Below are 15,325 nucleotides of genomic sequence, written 5' to 3' on the forward strand. Positions count from 1 at the left end.
GATCAAAGCTACTCTCCGTACCACCACGTACTAATAACAAAGATCCATGAATTCTTAGTAGTAGTGAAATATTTTCAAGCATAGAATTCCAGATAATTCCAGGATAGCCTCATTTTCTAAATTCTTAAAGGAGTATAACCCAAAAGCTCATTTTCTGCATAAAGGAGTCACCATCATTTTATTCAAAGGGAGTTCATGTGATGGGTTCATTCCTTAAGTGCTGCTATAGAAGAACCTTGGAAAATACTGGTCCTGGTGTCCTTAGAGTCATCTGACTTGAGAAAAACTATAATGCAGCAGGAAGGCAGCACCAGTGAGCATATGGTAAATAGAAAAAATGAGACCGTGAATACTGTTTTCAGATATTACTGAGCTAATTCAGTACCTCTGGACAGTTCCCTTTAACTCAGACAGCTGGAACCTGCCTCCCTAGTCAGCAACTTTTCTATGTTAAAGCAGTGATAAATGTAGTCAGCGGTACTATCCCCCTTTAGTGATATTTACCACTTTCATATATAGAAAATAAGGCAAAAATACTGATGTCCCAGCTCTACTTCAAGAACCTGTTCCTCCTCTTAGAGCTTCCTCAAGCAAGAAGAGGAATATGTGCCCGAAAGCTAGCTCTGCCTCATAACTCTGGTGGATCCCTGACAACCCTGTTGTTCTGTATTGGGCTTTAGAATATTAAATATCAACCTGCAATATTCCTGCACATGTAATAGCTTTAGCTTAGGGGATAGTGATGGCTTCCACATACAGCCAGAATCTTCTAAGGTGGACTGCTTCAACCAGGGGATGATCTGTATCATCTGGCTGCTTTCCTCTGTTAACCTTTTGTCACTTCTGCTCCTTCTAGTTTATAATCCCCAATGTTGTCCTTTATTACAAAAGTCTTGTTAAGTAAATATATTACCACTGGTTTCTTCTTCTTCCAGTACAATATTTGGATTAAATAAAAACCTTTAGTTTCCACATTTTGAGGATTAGCTTCACTGGCTATTCTTCAAAACAAAGGAGAAACCTGATCTAAAAGCTCTTGCTGAAATAACTTACCCATCATTTAAAGCATTATTTATATAAATGTACTTTATTGTTTTAAACAGAAGAGGCAGAAAATATTTGCATATAACAAATCCTAGCTTATAAATGTAATTTTTTAGTGATGTCTAATCAGCATTCAGGGATTTTTTTTTTTTTTTAATTTGCTTCACTGTGTCTTGAGCACTGATATTAGAGAAAAGCACATTGGCATAAAGTGTAAACCAGTGTCTCAAAACACTGGAAGAACTTGGAGAGCAAACATGATTTTTCTTACTTCCTCTAAGTAGTCTTTAGTAAAACAAAAGGTGATCTTTGGCATAGATTCATGCTTTAAAGGCATTAATATTGCATTTATATCAGGTAAGCAACTATACAAGGATGCTGAGGGCCTTGAAAATAATCATCAGTTAAAAGAAAACAGAGGAAGCCTGAGTGTACAGTACCAACTTAAGTTTTACACATTCGATGTTAGGGTCTAACACACACTGGAGGTGGGGAGGACATTCAGGCAAGGGTTCTTACTCCTTTACTCATCCAGTTCTGGCTTTGGGAAGAAGTATAGTTTCATGTGCTGGGGAATGCTTAGACAGCAGTGGTAAGTACAAGAAAGGAAAAATTGCCTTCTCTCACTTTGCTAATAGGAAACTTACTATGGTGATAATTAAATATTATACCCATTACTCTTTTGAACAACTGTACTTAAGGAGGGAGGGTAGGATGCAAGGGGCTTGGCTGTTGTTGGCTGAGGGAGGTAGGAATCACTGAGGACTGTTTCCCATCGATTCATCCCCAGCAGTGCCAGAATTCCAGTCTGCAAGTACCACCTCCCTTAGGTAGGCAGTGTCCTTCAGACAGGACTGCCTTTCCATTAGACACTCCTGGGGACAAGCACCAATTCTTAGGACTGAATTTCAAAAGGATAAAAACGATCTTTCAAAATTATAGAACAAACATATATCTTTAAAACCTTGTTTAGGAAGGGTGTGGGAAGAATACAAAAGCCAGGACAGGAGACATCATTTGGTTAAAAATTAAATGCAGCATTTCAGCTCAGAAAGAACAATAAGAGCTAAGAATGAATGATAAGGCCTCAGCATAGATCTCTGCAGGCAGTGACAAAGCGTGGAGTGCCTGGGAGTGGCCCTGCTGGGAGGATGGGCAGGGCCACGCCCCGGCCACTCTGCCTCTCCAGTGGCAGAGAGCACCAGGACACACAGTGTGTTCTTGGGATGGCTACCTTGGCAGGCCGAGGCAGGATATGGGACGGAAGGTTTCCCTAGCACAGACATTGCTCTGGAAAGAGGTAAAGACAGAATCACATGATTTGGTGATTTCCTCCTGACAAAGTGAAATTTGGTTTTGTACTGTGGGAAACTAGAAGGATTAAATTGGGGAAGGGCAGGAAGTGAATCCAGGCCCCACATGCTGGGGCTCCCCAGAGGCCACCTTCCCCTGCAACAGTGAAGGTCACTCCTGAAAAGGACCAAGGTAGCACAGCCAGGGAAGGCAGGCAGGGTCAGCAGCAACATGGAAAGCCCAAAAAATTTTGGAGGCACAGTGATTTCCTTAACTGATTTGCCTGGGCCCTGGGTCTTGGGAGCCTGGCGGAAAGAATGGGGAGACGGGGGCAGAAAGGGAACTGTCCTTTAGGGAACAAGCGCAGAACAGGATGTCTGGCTAGTGTTCACTCTTGGATTCTGAGTTTATGTGAAGTCCATGGGCTAGAAACCCCGTCTGCCTATTGGGACAGAGTGTGCACAAGTAAAGCCGTGGTCGAGAATACAGGCTTTATAAGGAGACACATTTCAAAGTGTCCATGACAAGAGTATAAATGTTTTCTAATGTGAAGAGGCCCCATTCCTTTCTGTTATGTCAGGCCAAGATGTGGCTTTCAACCCCCCAGTAATCTTGGGTGGCTCCTGGGACTCCGATCATTTTCATTCTGTTCAGCAGGGGCTTCTGTGTTAGCCAGGTTCAACCAGGTGTCTACTGGTACCAGGGAGTCTTTCTAACCCAGCGCAGTGTAAATCCAGCATCTGTTCGAATTTTGATTGAAGCTGCTTCTGCTTCTCGAACAGTCTCCTTCACAGACTGCATGAGGTTCTGGGCATTGTGAACCAGCATCTCTGTGGCCTGTAAGGAAAGAGGAGCTCTCCATTACTCACAGTCGCTGATGGAGCCCTGCCTCTGAAACAGGCTTAAGCCAGGAATGCAATGCAGTTTACCCTACCTGTACCTGGCATCCCTTGTATTTGTCACATCACTGGTGGTTTATAGCTGGATCACCAAAAAGAACCCAAAACTGGACCATCACTGATTTTATACTGTACCCTTAGGTGGCTTCTAGTGTATACTCCTTTCCTGGTGTTCAAACAAGCCCCTACCTCGGGCTTCTGCAGTCCCCTCTACCTAGAATGCTCTTCCCCCAGGTATCCCATGGCTCACCTCTCACCTCCTTCAGATCCTTGCCCATTTGTCACCTTGCTGAGGCTTTTCCTGCTCACCTTATTTTAAATCACAAACCACCTTCCCAACTCCCAGCATGCCTCATCCTCCAATTCTTTCTTCACTTTTCTCTACAGAACTTACCATCACTAATTGATGTACTGTATGTTTTACCTAGGTTGTTTATCTGATGTTTTATCTAAAATTTAAGTTCCATGAGGGCAGCAATTTTGGTCAATTTTGTTCTCTGCTGTACCCTAGTGTTACGTCAGTGCCTGTCACGAGGCATTTCATAAACATTTAATTAACACATGAAAAACTAACCAAGTAAACCAACCACCTTATAAATCCATGAAAATCTAAATAAGTAAATCTTGTAAACATACAAAATACAGGACTGAGATCACACTAGTAACTAACTTATCAATCCATTAACTCAGTAATTTTTTTTTTAATTCTTAAATATTTTTGAGCTGTAGACCCTTTGAGGGTTTAATGAAGGCTGTGGATTCTCCCCAGAAAAAATTGCTCACGTGCACAAAATTTGTACATGCAATTTCAGAGGGTTCATGGGCTCTGAGAGGCATAACTATGGACTAGAATTCCCAATCAGTTAATCTTTTCGCTTGGTCAACAAAGAGGCTGAGGCCCAGCGTGATTCGGAGACTTGCCAGCCCAACGCACACAACAGTCAGGATGAGCCTCAAAACTTCTGACTTGCAATCCTGTGTTTCTTCCATTCTACCACACTGTTTCTTTCTCTTTTTTTAACTGGAATATTTAATGGAACATAGTAGATACTCCCAAGATACATTTTTGTTGGCTAATTGATTAAATGATAAGGTCGGAAACTCTGAGTCTTACCCTTTCTTCCCTGTTTTTTCTATTTCCTTTTCTTGGGGCAGGAGAGATCACATGACAGGAAATAGCCTAGTGCCCAAACCCTGCCTAGAACACATGGAAGTTAAAGGTTAAAATCCAGTTCCCATGGTTTGGGAGAAGAGAGGGTTATGGTGAGAGCTGTTGAATTAAACCATGGTAGTTAAGGTAGCATTACTGACACCAAGAGAAGTAGCCTCCCTGTTCCTCTAAAGTGCTCCTAACCTCTATCTCCTGGCCCGGACAAGGAGAGGGATTGTGTGTATTTTGTTAACTCCCCTACATAGTATGTAATACAGTGCCACATACATATCCCATTGCATGATGAGCCTTGTCTGAGCAGTTCAACAAAAGATGTGCTACCTTCCATAAGAAGAAATTGTTAAGTCTGGCTCATAGCAGAGACTACTAGAGAAGAAATGAGAGGAAGAGGTGCTCAAATGAGGGCTTTCTGAGAAGACCTGAGCCACGTTCCCAGCAGGCAGGGAGAGAAAAAACTGTGACTGCCGAGATACATACAAGAAACACTTAAGCAAACACTCCCACCATCTTTATTTCATTCTCTGTCAAAGAAACCAAAAGAGAAGCACCTCGTTTGAGATGTCACTTCAGCCTCAGCACAGGCCTAACCACCTCATGCCCCTGAAAAGCCTACACTATTCATCCTCCCTGAGGTACTTATCACCCAGAGAACAAGGAAGCAGAAATTCTCCAGCCAGAAGGATAGAGTGAGCAGGACTGAACAGGCATTGGAGGCCTCGAGAGAGCCAAACCTATTCCAGGGAGGAAAAGAACCAAGTAGAGAGTCCTAACTGCTGCTGATTCACTTAACCTCCCAAGGCCTCAATTTCTCAGCTGTAAAATGACAAGAGTTGCACAAGAGCTTTTTACTTCCCTTTCCAAATTTCTGATGATCTCTCCAACATAGATGCCCTTCTGAGAGAACTGAAGACTCCATCCTACATACTGAATACCCATTTCACAGTTAAAATTTCCTCAAGGCTGAACTGAATTGCTATCAAGTGGAATAGAAGCTGCTGGCGAGAAATCAGAAGCACATACCTGCTCAGACTCCTCGTCGCTTATGTTGGTCCGGCCCAGCATGGTGGCCTTCACCGTGGACAGGATTTTGAGCTGGGTGCTTATGGTTGGGATTCGTTCACATACCTAAAAAGAAAATTTAATTTAGTATGTTTCTTTATTTTTCTTATCCACAAGCTCCCTGAGGATGAGACTTAATTCACCTCTGTATTCTCAGTGGCTGGCATGCAGAAAGCATTCAGTAAATCAGCAGCAGGATTCCAATTGTTTTACCCCTAGGATCAGTATAGTCCTTCTGTCCAGACATGGAAGCATTAAAATTCTTTCATTTGATTCAGAAATAAACTTGCCTGTATCTGTCTTTCCCAAATACACATGTGTATTTCCCCTTTCTGCTATTTCTTCCCATTCTAAAGTACCTCCTCCTTGCTCACCCAGTTTTCTCTCTCCTGCTTTTCACCCTACCCCCTGCCCCCCCACCCCGGCCACACACACACTTTTCCTGAGTACCTGTAAGAGGTTGGTTCTAATCCGCTTATCTGTGCACTGCTTGGCAACCTCCTTGGCCAACCGAGTCACCTCATCTGAGGCCTTGGCTATGTCCTTGGCACACTGAATCAGTGCCCGCTTGGTACCGCTGCCCCCTCTGACCAGCCGAGACATCTCAGCCATCAGCAGAGCCATGCGCTTGGCTGCTGCAATGATGTCATTGCCCTAGAGAGAAGCAAGATACAGTGTGAGCTCAGCCCATACTCTGGCCAAGTTAGGGAAGGAAGTAGAAGCACAGAGAAGAGAGGAGGGAGCCTGCTGCTCTAGCAGCCCTCTGGAGGGGTGAGAAGAAGGTATACAGACTATTCTTGAGTGATATAGATACAGCACAGGAGAAATAAACAGAAGAGTGAGCCAGGGTACTCACCCCAGTACTCAGTGAGAGACAGAGAGAGAGAGAGAGAGATCACCGGACCAAAAAAGGAAGACTTGGATATTAATCTGAAAGGGCAACATGTGAGCCCCAGGCATAGCACTAAACAAGCATTTCAGCATTTCCAGGTTAATCATGTCAATAAATTGGGGATGGGCCCAAGAAGTTGGTTAAACAGGCATTTTCCTTTCTGTGGGGGGAAAGCAGTACAGCTGGCCTGAAGGGAAAAATACAGATGAGCCTTTCCAGATGCTGAAATCATCCTCTTTATCCTTACCCTTGTTACAAACAGCAGCCAATGATTGTCGCTGCTGAACTAGAATTTAAACCAAGTAACTATCAGCCTTGGTGAAAAAAAATTTTTTCTGACCTAAGTCTGCTCCTGCCCTCCCTCTACTGCCTCTTGTTTGTACTCTCAGCCTAAAGGAACATATTATTTTAATTTTTCACATTTAAAAAGGCCAAGAATCAATTCTTCAGTCCTCTCAGCTAAGTGGCTTCAACTAAAGAAACCTTCACAGTTAAGAGGATGCCGGGGGAGGCGTTGGGAAAATAAAAATCGTGAGTCAAGCCGTAAATGTAACCCTCACTCCAACTAACAGCAGTTTATCTTACACTGGGCATTTTGGTTCATTAAAACCCTCATGGGTCATAATAAGGAAATGTACAAGTAATTTACTTTATGCCTTCAAAAGGCTGATATTTTGGCTGATAACAACCAAAAATAACAAATGCAATGTTCAAAACTACCTAAAAGGCCAGGCTCTACACATTTTTCCCCTCATGCTTTACAATTTCTAGACAATGCAGTGAGACATACACAAACCATGCCACTGCAGGGTGCTCTGTGAGAAACCTCCACAGGCACCGTGACGTGGCTGATCTTTTACGGTGGAGGGTGTATAACATCTTGGGCAGCAATTGAGGCCAGAGAGAACACAGGCATGGGAAGAACTCATGAGAATAGGGGTATGTTAGACAAGGCTGGCTGGGCCCACCTCTTCCAGTGCAGACCTGGGATCATTCCAGGATTTCATGACCTTGGTTAGAGGACAGTGTAGTGCCAGGGTTAGTTATTTATTACCCATCGCTCTTCAAACCCTTTCTTCTTGCAACATGCCACCTTCAAAGGGAAAAAAGTGATTGCCCCCATCCCCCACTCCCTAAGGCCAAAGCTCCGTTGGTTCCTGTCCTGCAGACTTGAGCGCTATCTGATCCCAACTCACACCCCCTCTCCCACTGAAACCCCTGAACAAGCCAGTCAGTGAAGCCCCCTTCCCCGTGGGCTCCCATGAAGGGAGCATCTGCCCCACAGCATCTGCCCCACAGCCAAGTGCAGGACAGCAAGCAGCCCTCCCCAGAAACACTCCTCACGCTGATCAACTCTGCCTGAGCCAACAGTGAGAGGTCAGCGGGGAGGGGGCATAGGTGGGGGACAGGCAAAGTCCAGTGATCAGGCCAGATGACCTCTTAATGGTCTACAATGATTCCCGACCTGAAAGTCACTGAGAGGCATCCACGGCTTCCCAAGGGGTTTAAGGTTCCAATATGGGCCACAAGGTCAGTAAGAAAAGGAATCCTTTCAAAAAGTGACCCCATCTCTAACTCCCAAACATAAATGCAATCCAGTTAATCTGGCATTAGCAGACCTATCAAACTTGTGAAGCCAGTCCTAACAACAAGGTGCAGACAGACAGATGCCCGCCCGGCTCAGACTCACAGGACCCGCACAGATCATGAGTGATGCAATGTGTCAAGGCTGCACATGGCCAGATGCATATGGAGCAGCCCCAGCTGGGGGCGCTAATCAGTACCTTACTAGACCACTTGGTAGCTTCCCGATGCAATGACTGAGCCGCTGCCAGAATGGGCTGGTTGACCGGCTGACTGGATGGCATTAACAGCAGCTCAGGTTCGTAATCGTCTTCCATGTCAGGGGGGACAGGGGACCCAACAGCGTCAGCCGCATCTGCCTCAGCTACAGCACTTATACCCACCTTAGCGGCTGGGTTACCCGGCTTTGTCGATGGCAGGAAGGGTGAGAAACAGGGACAGTGTTAGTAAGAGCAGTAGGGCTTGGGCAACTGAGCTTCAGCCGGTTTAGTAACCAAAGTTTGCCTAGGATGGGAAAGAAAATGGATACTCTCCAGGAGTCAAATGAACCAAGCTCCACAGAAGGGGGAATTCTCAGCCTCCGGCACCGGCCTTGTTCACAGTAAAGGAAAGACGCTTACGCCAGTAGCAAACGGTTTCCAGAGAACTATTTATACAAAGAAAGAAAGTGGCATTCCTTTTGTATACACTTACTACCAAAGAGTAATTCTCAGGTCAGAACATTTTTGAGAAGCCAAACAATAGTAACTTATTAACTTTAAAAGGAATCCAGAGGGAAAATGTAAGTGGAACCACACAAGTTGCTTTGAACAGAACAATGTGAACAACTGCTGGCTCATATGAACGCTGTTCTACAGCTTCCAGGAAACAGAAAGTGTCTTGGGTCAGCTCTGCAGCTGCCAGACACAGATTATTTCCTTCAGGGGTTAAAACTTCCAGAATTGAAAATGATAAATTTGAGGCAACAGATATCAAACCAGGAAAGAGGCAAGAAAAACACAATGGTGAGTGAAGAGGACTTATCAAATACCCCACAATCACCCAGCTAGAAGGAGCCTCAAGAAGACATCTCATCCAGCAACCACCTTAGGGAAAACCCACACTTCAGAGCAGCTCTCCCTAAGGTCTACAGAGACAACACTTCACAATTTCACATTGCATCCATAACTAGCCGACTAAGAAAGCTGTTCTTCGGGTACACCCTGAATCTCTCCAGTTGCACTTACCCCAAACTCAATTTATTGATATTTCACAGATAAGATAACACATGGACTTGTCAACTGACCAAAGCAGAGTTCAGAGGAACTCAAAACTGGTGCCCATGAGAAAACAGGACCCGTGATGGGGGAGAGAATTAATTTAATACCAGGGATGGGCATTCTGAAAGGCCAGGAAGGAAGCAAGAGAGATCACATGCTGAAAATAGGCTAAGGGGGAAAGAGAATGAAAGGAATTGCCCCAATGAAGCCGAACCACTTATATAAAGAATGGCAAACACAGGTTCTTTATATCAAACATCTCTAACCAAGAGGAAGTAAGAGTTTGTGTGGAATTTTATTTGAGGTTGCTACAACTCCTGAAAGTCTTAATCCGCACAGGAAGCCTGCCTCCAAACACTGACTATTAAGTTGGAGGATTCAGGGCCAACAAGGGGTTTGGGTACCTTCTAAATCCTTTCACCTAAACTGTCTCAACCAGGACTCAACTCACCCCATTCCTTAGAGGAGAGGCCAGCCCACTTCTGCTGGGGTTCAGAGTCCCAAAGTACAAAGCAGACCGACAGATACACAAACACATACCACCATCCGTCCTCCCTAAACACATGGTTCAAATAGCTCCTGACTTCACACAGCTCAAAGTCAGCAATCCCCAGATGCTCCAAACCTCCAGAGACAGTCAGACCTACCGATTTTTGGCAACAAATGGCAGAGTGGGATAAACATGTAGGCCAATGCTGTCTGCCCCTTAAGTTTTATGTTTGTCTTTAAATTCATGTATATTTTGTGTTCCACTGCACAATGTATCTGTTATTTTTTTTAAGTTCAAAAGTACATTTATTTAAAATGTGGGCAAGATATCAATATAAAAGAAAAGAGTGTAAGAAATAAAGATTTGAAATGTTTTGTACTTTTATTTTTAACATCCATAACTTAGAGTGTATCTGGGTTTATAAAGAAATTTAAATTTTCCTTAGGGAATTCCCTGGCGGTCCAGTGGTTAGGACTCGGCACTTTCAATGCCGGGTGCCCAGGTGCAATCCCTGGTCAGGGAACTAAAATCCCGCAAGCTGCGTGGCACAGCCAAACAAACAAATAAATATGTTCTTTAAAATCTTTGAGTAGGGCTTCCCTGGTGGTGCAGTGGTTGAGAGTCTGCCTGCCGATGCGGGGGACGCGGGTTCGTGCCCCGGTCCGGGAAGGTCCCGCATGCCGCGGAGCGGCTAGGCCCGTGAGCCATGGCCGCTGAGCCTGCGCGTCCGGAGCCTGTGCTCCGCAGCGGGAGAGGCCACAGCAGTGAGAGGCCCGCGTACCGCAAAAAAAAAAAAAAAAAAAATCTTTGAGTAAAACCAACCTTCACTATCACCCCCACCCCACTCCCCATGTGCACTGGGACTCTGCTAATGGTCCCAGGGGTGTGCATGCCCCAGCTAGAGAGAGATGATTATAAGTGATTCCACGGGTCAGGTCCAACACCAGCAAGGTCACCATTCCTTCTCGGAACCTGGGCTCACAGCTAACAGTGCAGAAAAATACAGAGTTAAAAAACCAAGGTAGGGCTTCCCTGGTGGCGCAGTGGTTGAGCGTCTGCCTGCCGATGCAGGGGACACGGGTTCGTGCCCTGGTCTGGGAAGATCCCACATGCCGCGGAGCGGCTGGGCCCGTGAGCCATGGCCGCTGAGCCTGCGCGTCCGGAGCCTGTGCTCCGCAATGGGAGAGGCCACAGCAGTGAGAGGCCTGCGTACCGGAAAAAAACAAACAACCAAACAAACCAAGGTCAAATTCCCAGCCTGAAAAAACCCAAGATCAGCTGCATGTGCAGGAGGTCCCTGGGGAACTACATTCAATACAAGAGCTTGAGGTGGCTGAAGGTGTGAAATGAACAAAGTCCAATAGATGTTGGGAATAAAGATGTAGGTTCATGGTAGAAACAGTTTAGAACTGACTTCGAACCACCTTCCACTGCAGGGTTAACAATAATATTTAGCTCTTGTCTAGAAAAGCTACCACTCACTTTTCATCATTCATGAGGCATGACTGCTGCAGCATCCAAATTTTCACCAACCATGTTAATATTTACACTTCCAGATTGTTTAGTAGGAGTTAGCCTGGAGCTGTCTTGAGTTGAGGGGTAAGATGATTCTGAGAAAGGGAAAAAGCACATGGCTTCTAAGACACCAATCTACCTGCTTCTATGAGAAAAGAGAAGGAAAATGCAAATATTTCATGTAGCTATAGCAGAGCCTACAGAAGACTGTGCCATGTTTGCAGTGTGGATAATTAGCACGAGAGCATCTAAAAACATTCAGTGACCCCAAGAAAGAAGAGCAATTTCTAAGAGACCAAATGTCCAGCATCAGGGCAGCTGACACTCTAGAGGACAGAAGGAAAAGAACTTTCATCTCTAACTAAGGTATCCTAGCTCTCACTTTAGCTGCTAGAAGGAGAAACCATCAAGTACCAGAAACATCTCACTAAACCACAAGAAAGAAGAGGATCGTGCTATTGGCAATAACAGGAACCAAAGCAGAGAGAGGGTGATTTTCCAAATAGACTTCCTGGGCTGTGTACATGGCTCTTCATCCTTTCTCAGCAAGAAGAGCTTCATTACTTACCTTACTGGACCATTTGCGAGCTTCATCATGGAGCTGCCTGGCAGCCATCATCATTGGCTGGTTAATCACCTCCCCAGCTTTCTGCTCAGGGAACTCTTCATCCTTCTCCTCTGGTGGTGGGGGCCTGGGAGGAGGGACCTCACCCTCAGGCAGAGGTGGTTTGGGAGGAGCAAGCTCATCTGTCAGCTAAGAAAGAATTACCAGGTTGTAAGTAAAGCTCTAGAAACTACTCCCCACCAGAATTCTTTCCTTTCCTTTAAAAAGCATCCCCAAAAAAGCCACCCACATTCACTCCATTTAAGACCATCCACACTGATCATAAGGACCACCTGTTTCAATCTCAACAGAAGCATATTTTCTTCCTTTTTTCTCCACAAAAAGTTAGCACCTACTGTTTTGGACATATCCCAGGGAGGCACGCACAGCCCTACTGGGCCAAGGATCCTCAAACGAGATCTAAGTTCTGGTCCTGACTCTGTTGACGGGCAGCTGCATAAGCAACAACTTCTCCCCTGGGCCTTGGGTTTCTCAAAGGGTTTATCAGTGAGGAATATCTAGACCAAATGACCTCTAAGTTCTTGATTCCAAATGTCAGGACTCTATTGATCACATAAGAATCCATGCCCCAGAATAGCCCTCCCTAGCCACCCACCAACAGCCCAGCTGAAAAGAATCAAGTCAAATCAAAAAAGAAGCGTTGAAGGCTAGGGAAGCACTGTTCATTAGCTATGGGCACAGTGACCCAATTTTGTCCTCAACAAACTTAGAAACTTAAATATGGAAAAGTAAATTTGGGATATTAAATATGGGAAAGTATATCAGGGACAGTAAATCAAATTATTGCCTTGATAAGCTATTCCCAAGGACAAGCTATTTCCAGTACTGTCAGAGAAAATGTCTAAAAATAATGACTATTTCTGATTCTAGGATTTGTATCTGCAAGCTATTGCTCAGCTTTCCTCCCCCTAAACCATTTACCTATGGAAGAAAAAATTCATGGTACTTTCTGGGGCATCAAAAGATTTAAAATTATAGTTAGGGAAAAATTAACTTTTTTTAAAAAAAAGGATTTTATTACTTTTGCTACTAAAAAAAGTCAAATGAAGGAAAGAAGAATGTACACAAGAGTCTAACCACCTCAGGTTTGTCATCATCAACTGGGAACACATAAATTCTCACCACAAACTGTGCAGATTATTTTCCCACTCCTCACTAACTTGCCCCACTAAATAACTCATCACTCATCACATCCACACTTACCACAGCCAGCTCCTCTGCTCCAGTCACTTCCCATTAGAGCAGGCCAACACCAAAGACCCCCACTTACCCAGCACACGCCATGCATAAGCACTCGGTTAATACCCCGCCAGATTCAAGAATGAAAGTCGAGTTGTGCCTCTGACTGAGCTTCAAGTAAAAGTTAAACAAAGCTACCTAGTGACCGAGGCTCCAGAACAGCCTACCTCTCTCTTGCTACAGTCCCGACACCCTGCTGCTCAATTCTCCCAAACTCTCTGAATCTACTTACTCGGAGCTGTTCAAGGTCTGGCGGAGGAGGCGGGAAGTCAGGCTCCTGAGGTTGGAAGGCTTCTCTGACCTTGGCCACTGCTCCCAGGATCCGGTATCCCGAGTCCAGGAAGCTCTTTTGCAGGCCTAAACACAGACACCCTCACTTTCAGTTGGGTAGGTCAGTGCCCTGGAGCACTGTCTGTCCAGCAGAAGAACTGGTTTCCAGTAACAAAAGCTGGATATGAAGCTGCCAGTAAGCAGCACAGGCAGTGACTGAAGGGGAAGGGAGGTAAGAGCCAGGCAGATGCCCTGAGGCCTGCAAAGAGTCAAAAGTGGCACAAACCAGCTGATCCCTGTAGTGCTCAGGGCGCCTTCTTGCCTGTACAGCTAACAAGTACTCAGCACATTGCCGGGCCAGGAACACTTTGGGCTCAGGTGGTGCTCATCACCTCTCATGATAAAGCAGTCGAGAGATAAGCCTGCCCCACTCAGAACAGGGGAGATGTCAAGTTTCAGATGGGGCACACATTCCCTGGAGTACTTCTCACCTTTCTCCCTACTCCTTTGCTCCACTTGGCATTCAGCATATTAACCCCTACATTGAGCTGCTGCTACTGTGTCCAGTCACCCAGAATTAAAGGAATCTACTCAAACTATTAGAAACTCCAATTAGGAAACTGAGCACATCTTCAGTGATGGTGGGTTGAGAAAACCAGAAAGATTTTACCTGGGCTAGGGACGAACAGGGCAGCCCCTCCTTCCCATTCTCTCACACTGAGTGGATTCTACTCATAGAAGAGGCTAGAAACACTAGAGGCTCACAGGAGGAAGGAATTCAGATGTTTCCAACCAAAAAGGAGTGGTTATATCTTTAGCAGTAATGAAAATATGATCAAAATTCAGCTAAAGAAAACACAAACTCTTTGGTGTAGGATCAAGATCAAGACCTAGGAGACCCACAGGTTAACTTAGGCTTTCCAGATTTGACAGAAATAATGAATGTTGTCCAGAGAAAAAGCATTTTAAGAAAAGCAGAAGGTATGCCAGTTACATAAATGGTTGATAAATTGGTTATTATGCATCTTTTGAGAAATTTCCAAAATAATGACTAAACAGGACCAGGAGTTATTTAATCAGACATTAAGAAAGCACAGAGAGACTTCCCTGGTGGTGCAGTGGTTAAGAATCTGCCTGCGGACACAGGTTCAATCCCTGGTCCGGGAAGATCCCACATGTCACGGAGCAACTAAGCCCGTGCACCACAACTACTGAGCCTGCGCTCTAGAGCCCACAAGCCACAACTACTGAGCCCGCGAGCCACAACTAGTGAAGCCCGCGTGCCTAGAGCCCATACTCCACAACAACAGAAGCCACAGCAATGTGAAGCCCACATACCGCGATGAAGAGTAGCCCCCGGTCGCCGCAACTAGAGAAAGCCCACACACAGCAAGGAAGACCCAACGCAGCCAGAAACAAATAAAAAATAAAATTAAAAAAAAAAAGCACAGGGAAGTTGGTCCAGAGAAACTAACTTACAATAACCCTGCCAATATTGCAGAAAATATTCTGTCCAACATATTTTGAACAGAGAAAGCTTAATATACTATCCTCAAACTAAGTATCTGTAGTTTTTGCTCCCAGGTTGTGTCATGGTTGTGGGGTGCATCTTCTCTCCCCACCCTGTCAGCTTCCTGAATTAACCTCTCAGCTGAGGTGAACCACACCATGCATTGCTTACCAGGGTCAGAAATGTTTCCTGCCACAGCCTTTGCATCCACCACCATTGGGGAGATGGTTTTGCTCAATTCATCAGAGGCGGCTTTCACGGCCTCTCGGAACTTGGGATCCTCAGAGTTCTCCACCTCCCTCTTAGCAACCAGCAGGATCCGGTTGGCCCGACGAGCAATGCTGGTTGCCCCAGCGACCAACATCTGAGGCTGAATATTGGCCATGGCGACTTTACACTTGTCCAGGTCTTTTTTAATTGCTTCTTCGGAAGCATCCAACAGAGATTTGGTGTCAATGGCTTCGTCCACCAGCCC

The 15,325-nt window shown here is 45.2% G+C and overlaps 1 protein-coding gene across 3 annotated transcripts in view; it reads right to left on the reverse strand.

Annotated features, from left to right (window-relative positions):
* Window positions 1-1,071: 1,071 nt before the first annotated feature.
* VCL (vinculin) overlaps window positions 1,072-15,325 on the reverse strand; it is a 101,527-nt gene continuing 87,273 nt past the window's right edge. The window contains exons 16-22 of one of the 3 annotated variants that reach the window (XM_027129810.1): window positions 15,022-15,324; window positions 13,303-13,427; window positions 11,775-11,960; window positions 8,143-8,346; window positions 5,917-6,120; window positions 5,428-5,532; window positions 1,185-3,174 (exon numbers count right to left, since the gene is read on the reverse strand). In XM_027129810.1, coding sequence (XP_026985611.1) covers window positions 3,028-3,174; window positions 5,428-5,532; window positions 5,917-6,120; window positions 8,143-8,346; window positions 11,775-11,960; window positions 13,303-13,427; window positions 15,022-15,324 — 1,274 coding nt within the window. In that variant the 3' untranslated portion in view covers window positions 1,185-3,027. Of the gene's footprint in view, window positions 3,175-5,427; window positions 5,533-5,916; window positions 6,121-8,142; window positions 8,347-11,774; window positions 11,961-13,302; window positions 13,428-15,021; window position 15,325 lie in introns of all 3 variants that reach the window. The other 2 variants (XM_027129808.1, XM_027129809.1) reach the window with 2 other exon arrangements.

Source organism: Aethalodelphis obliquidens, unplaced genomic scaffold (genome assembly GCF_003676395.1).
Source record: "Aethalodelphis obliquidens isolate GAN/ISIS:26980383/991018 unplaced genomic scaffold, ASM367639v1 scaffold37, whole genome shotgun sequence".
NCBI lineage: Eukaryota > Metazoa > Chordata > Mammalia > Artiodactyla > Delphinidae > Aethalodelphis > Aethalodelphis obliquidens.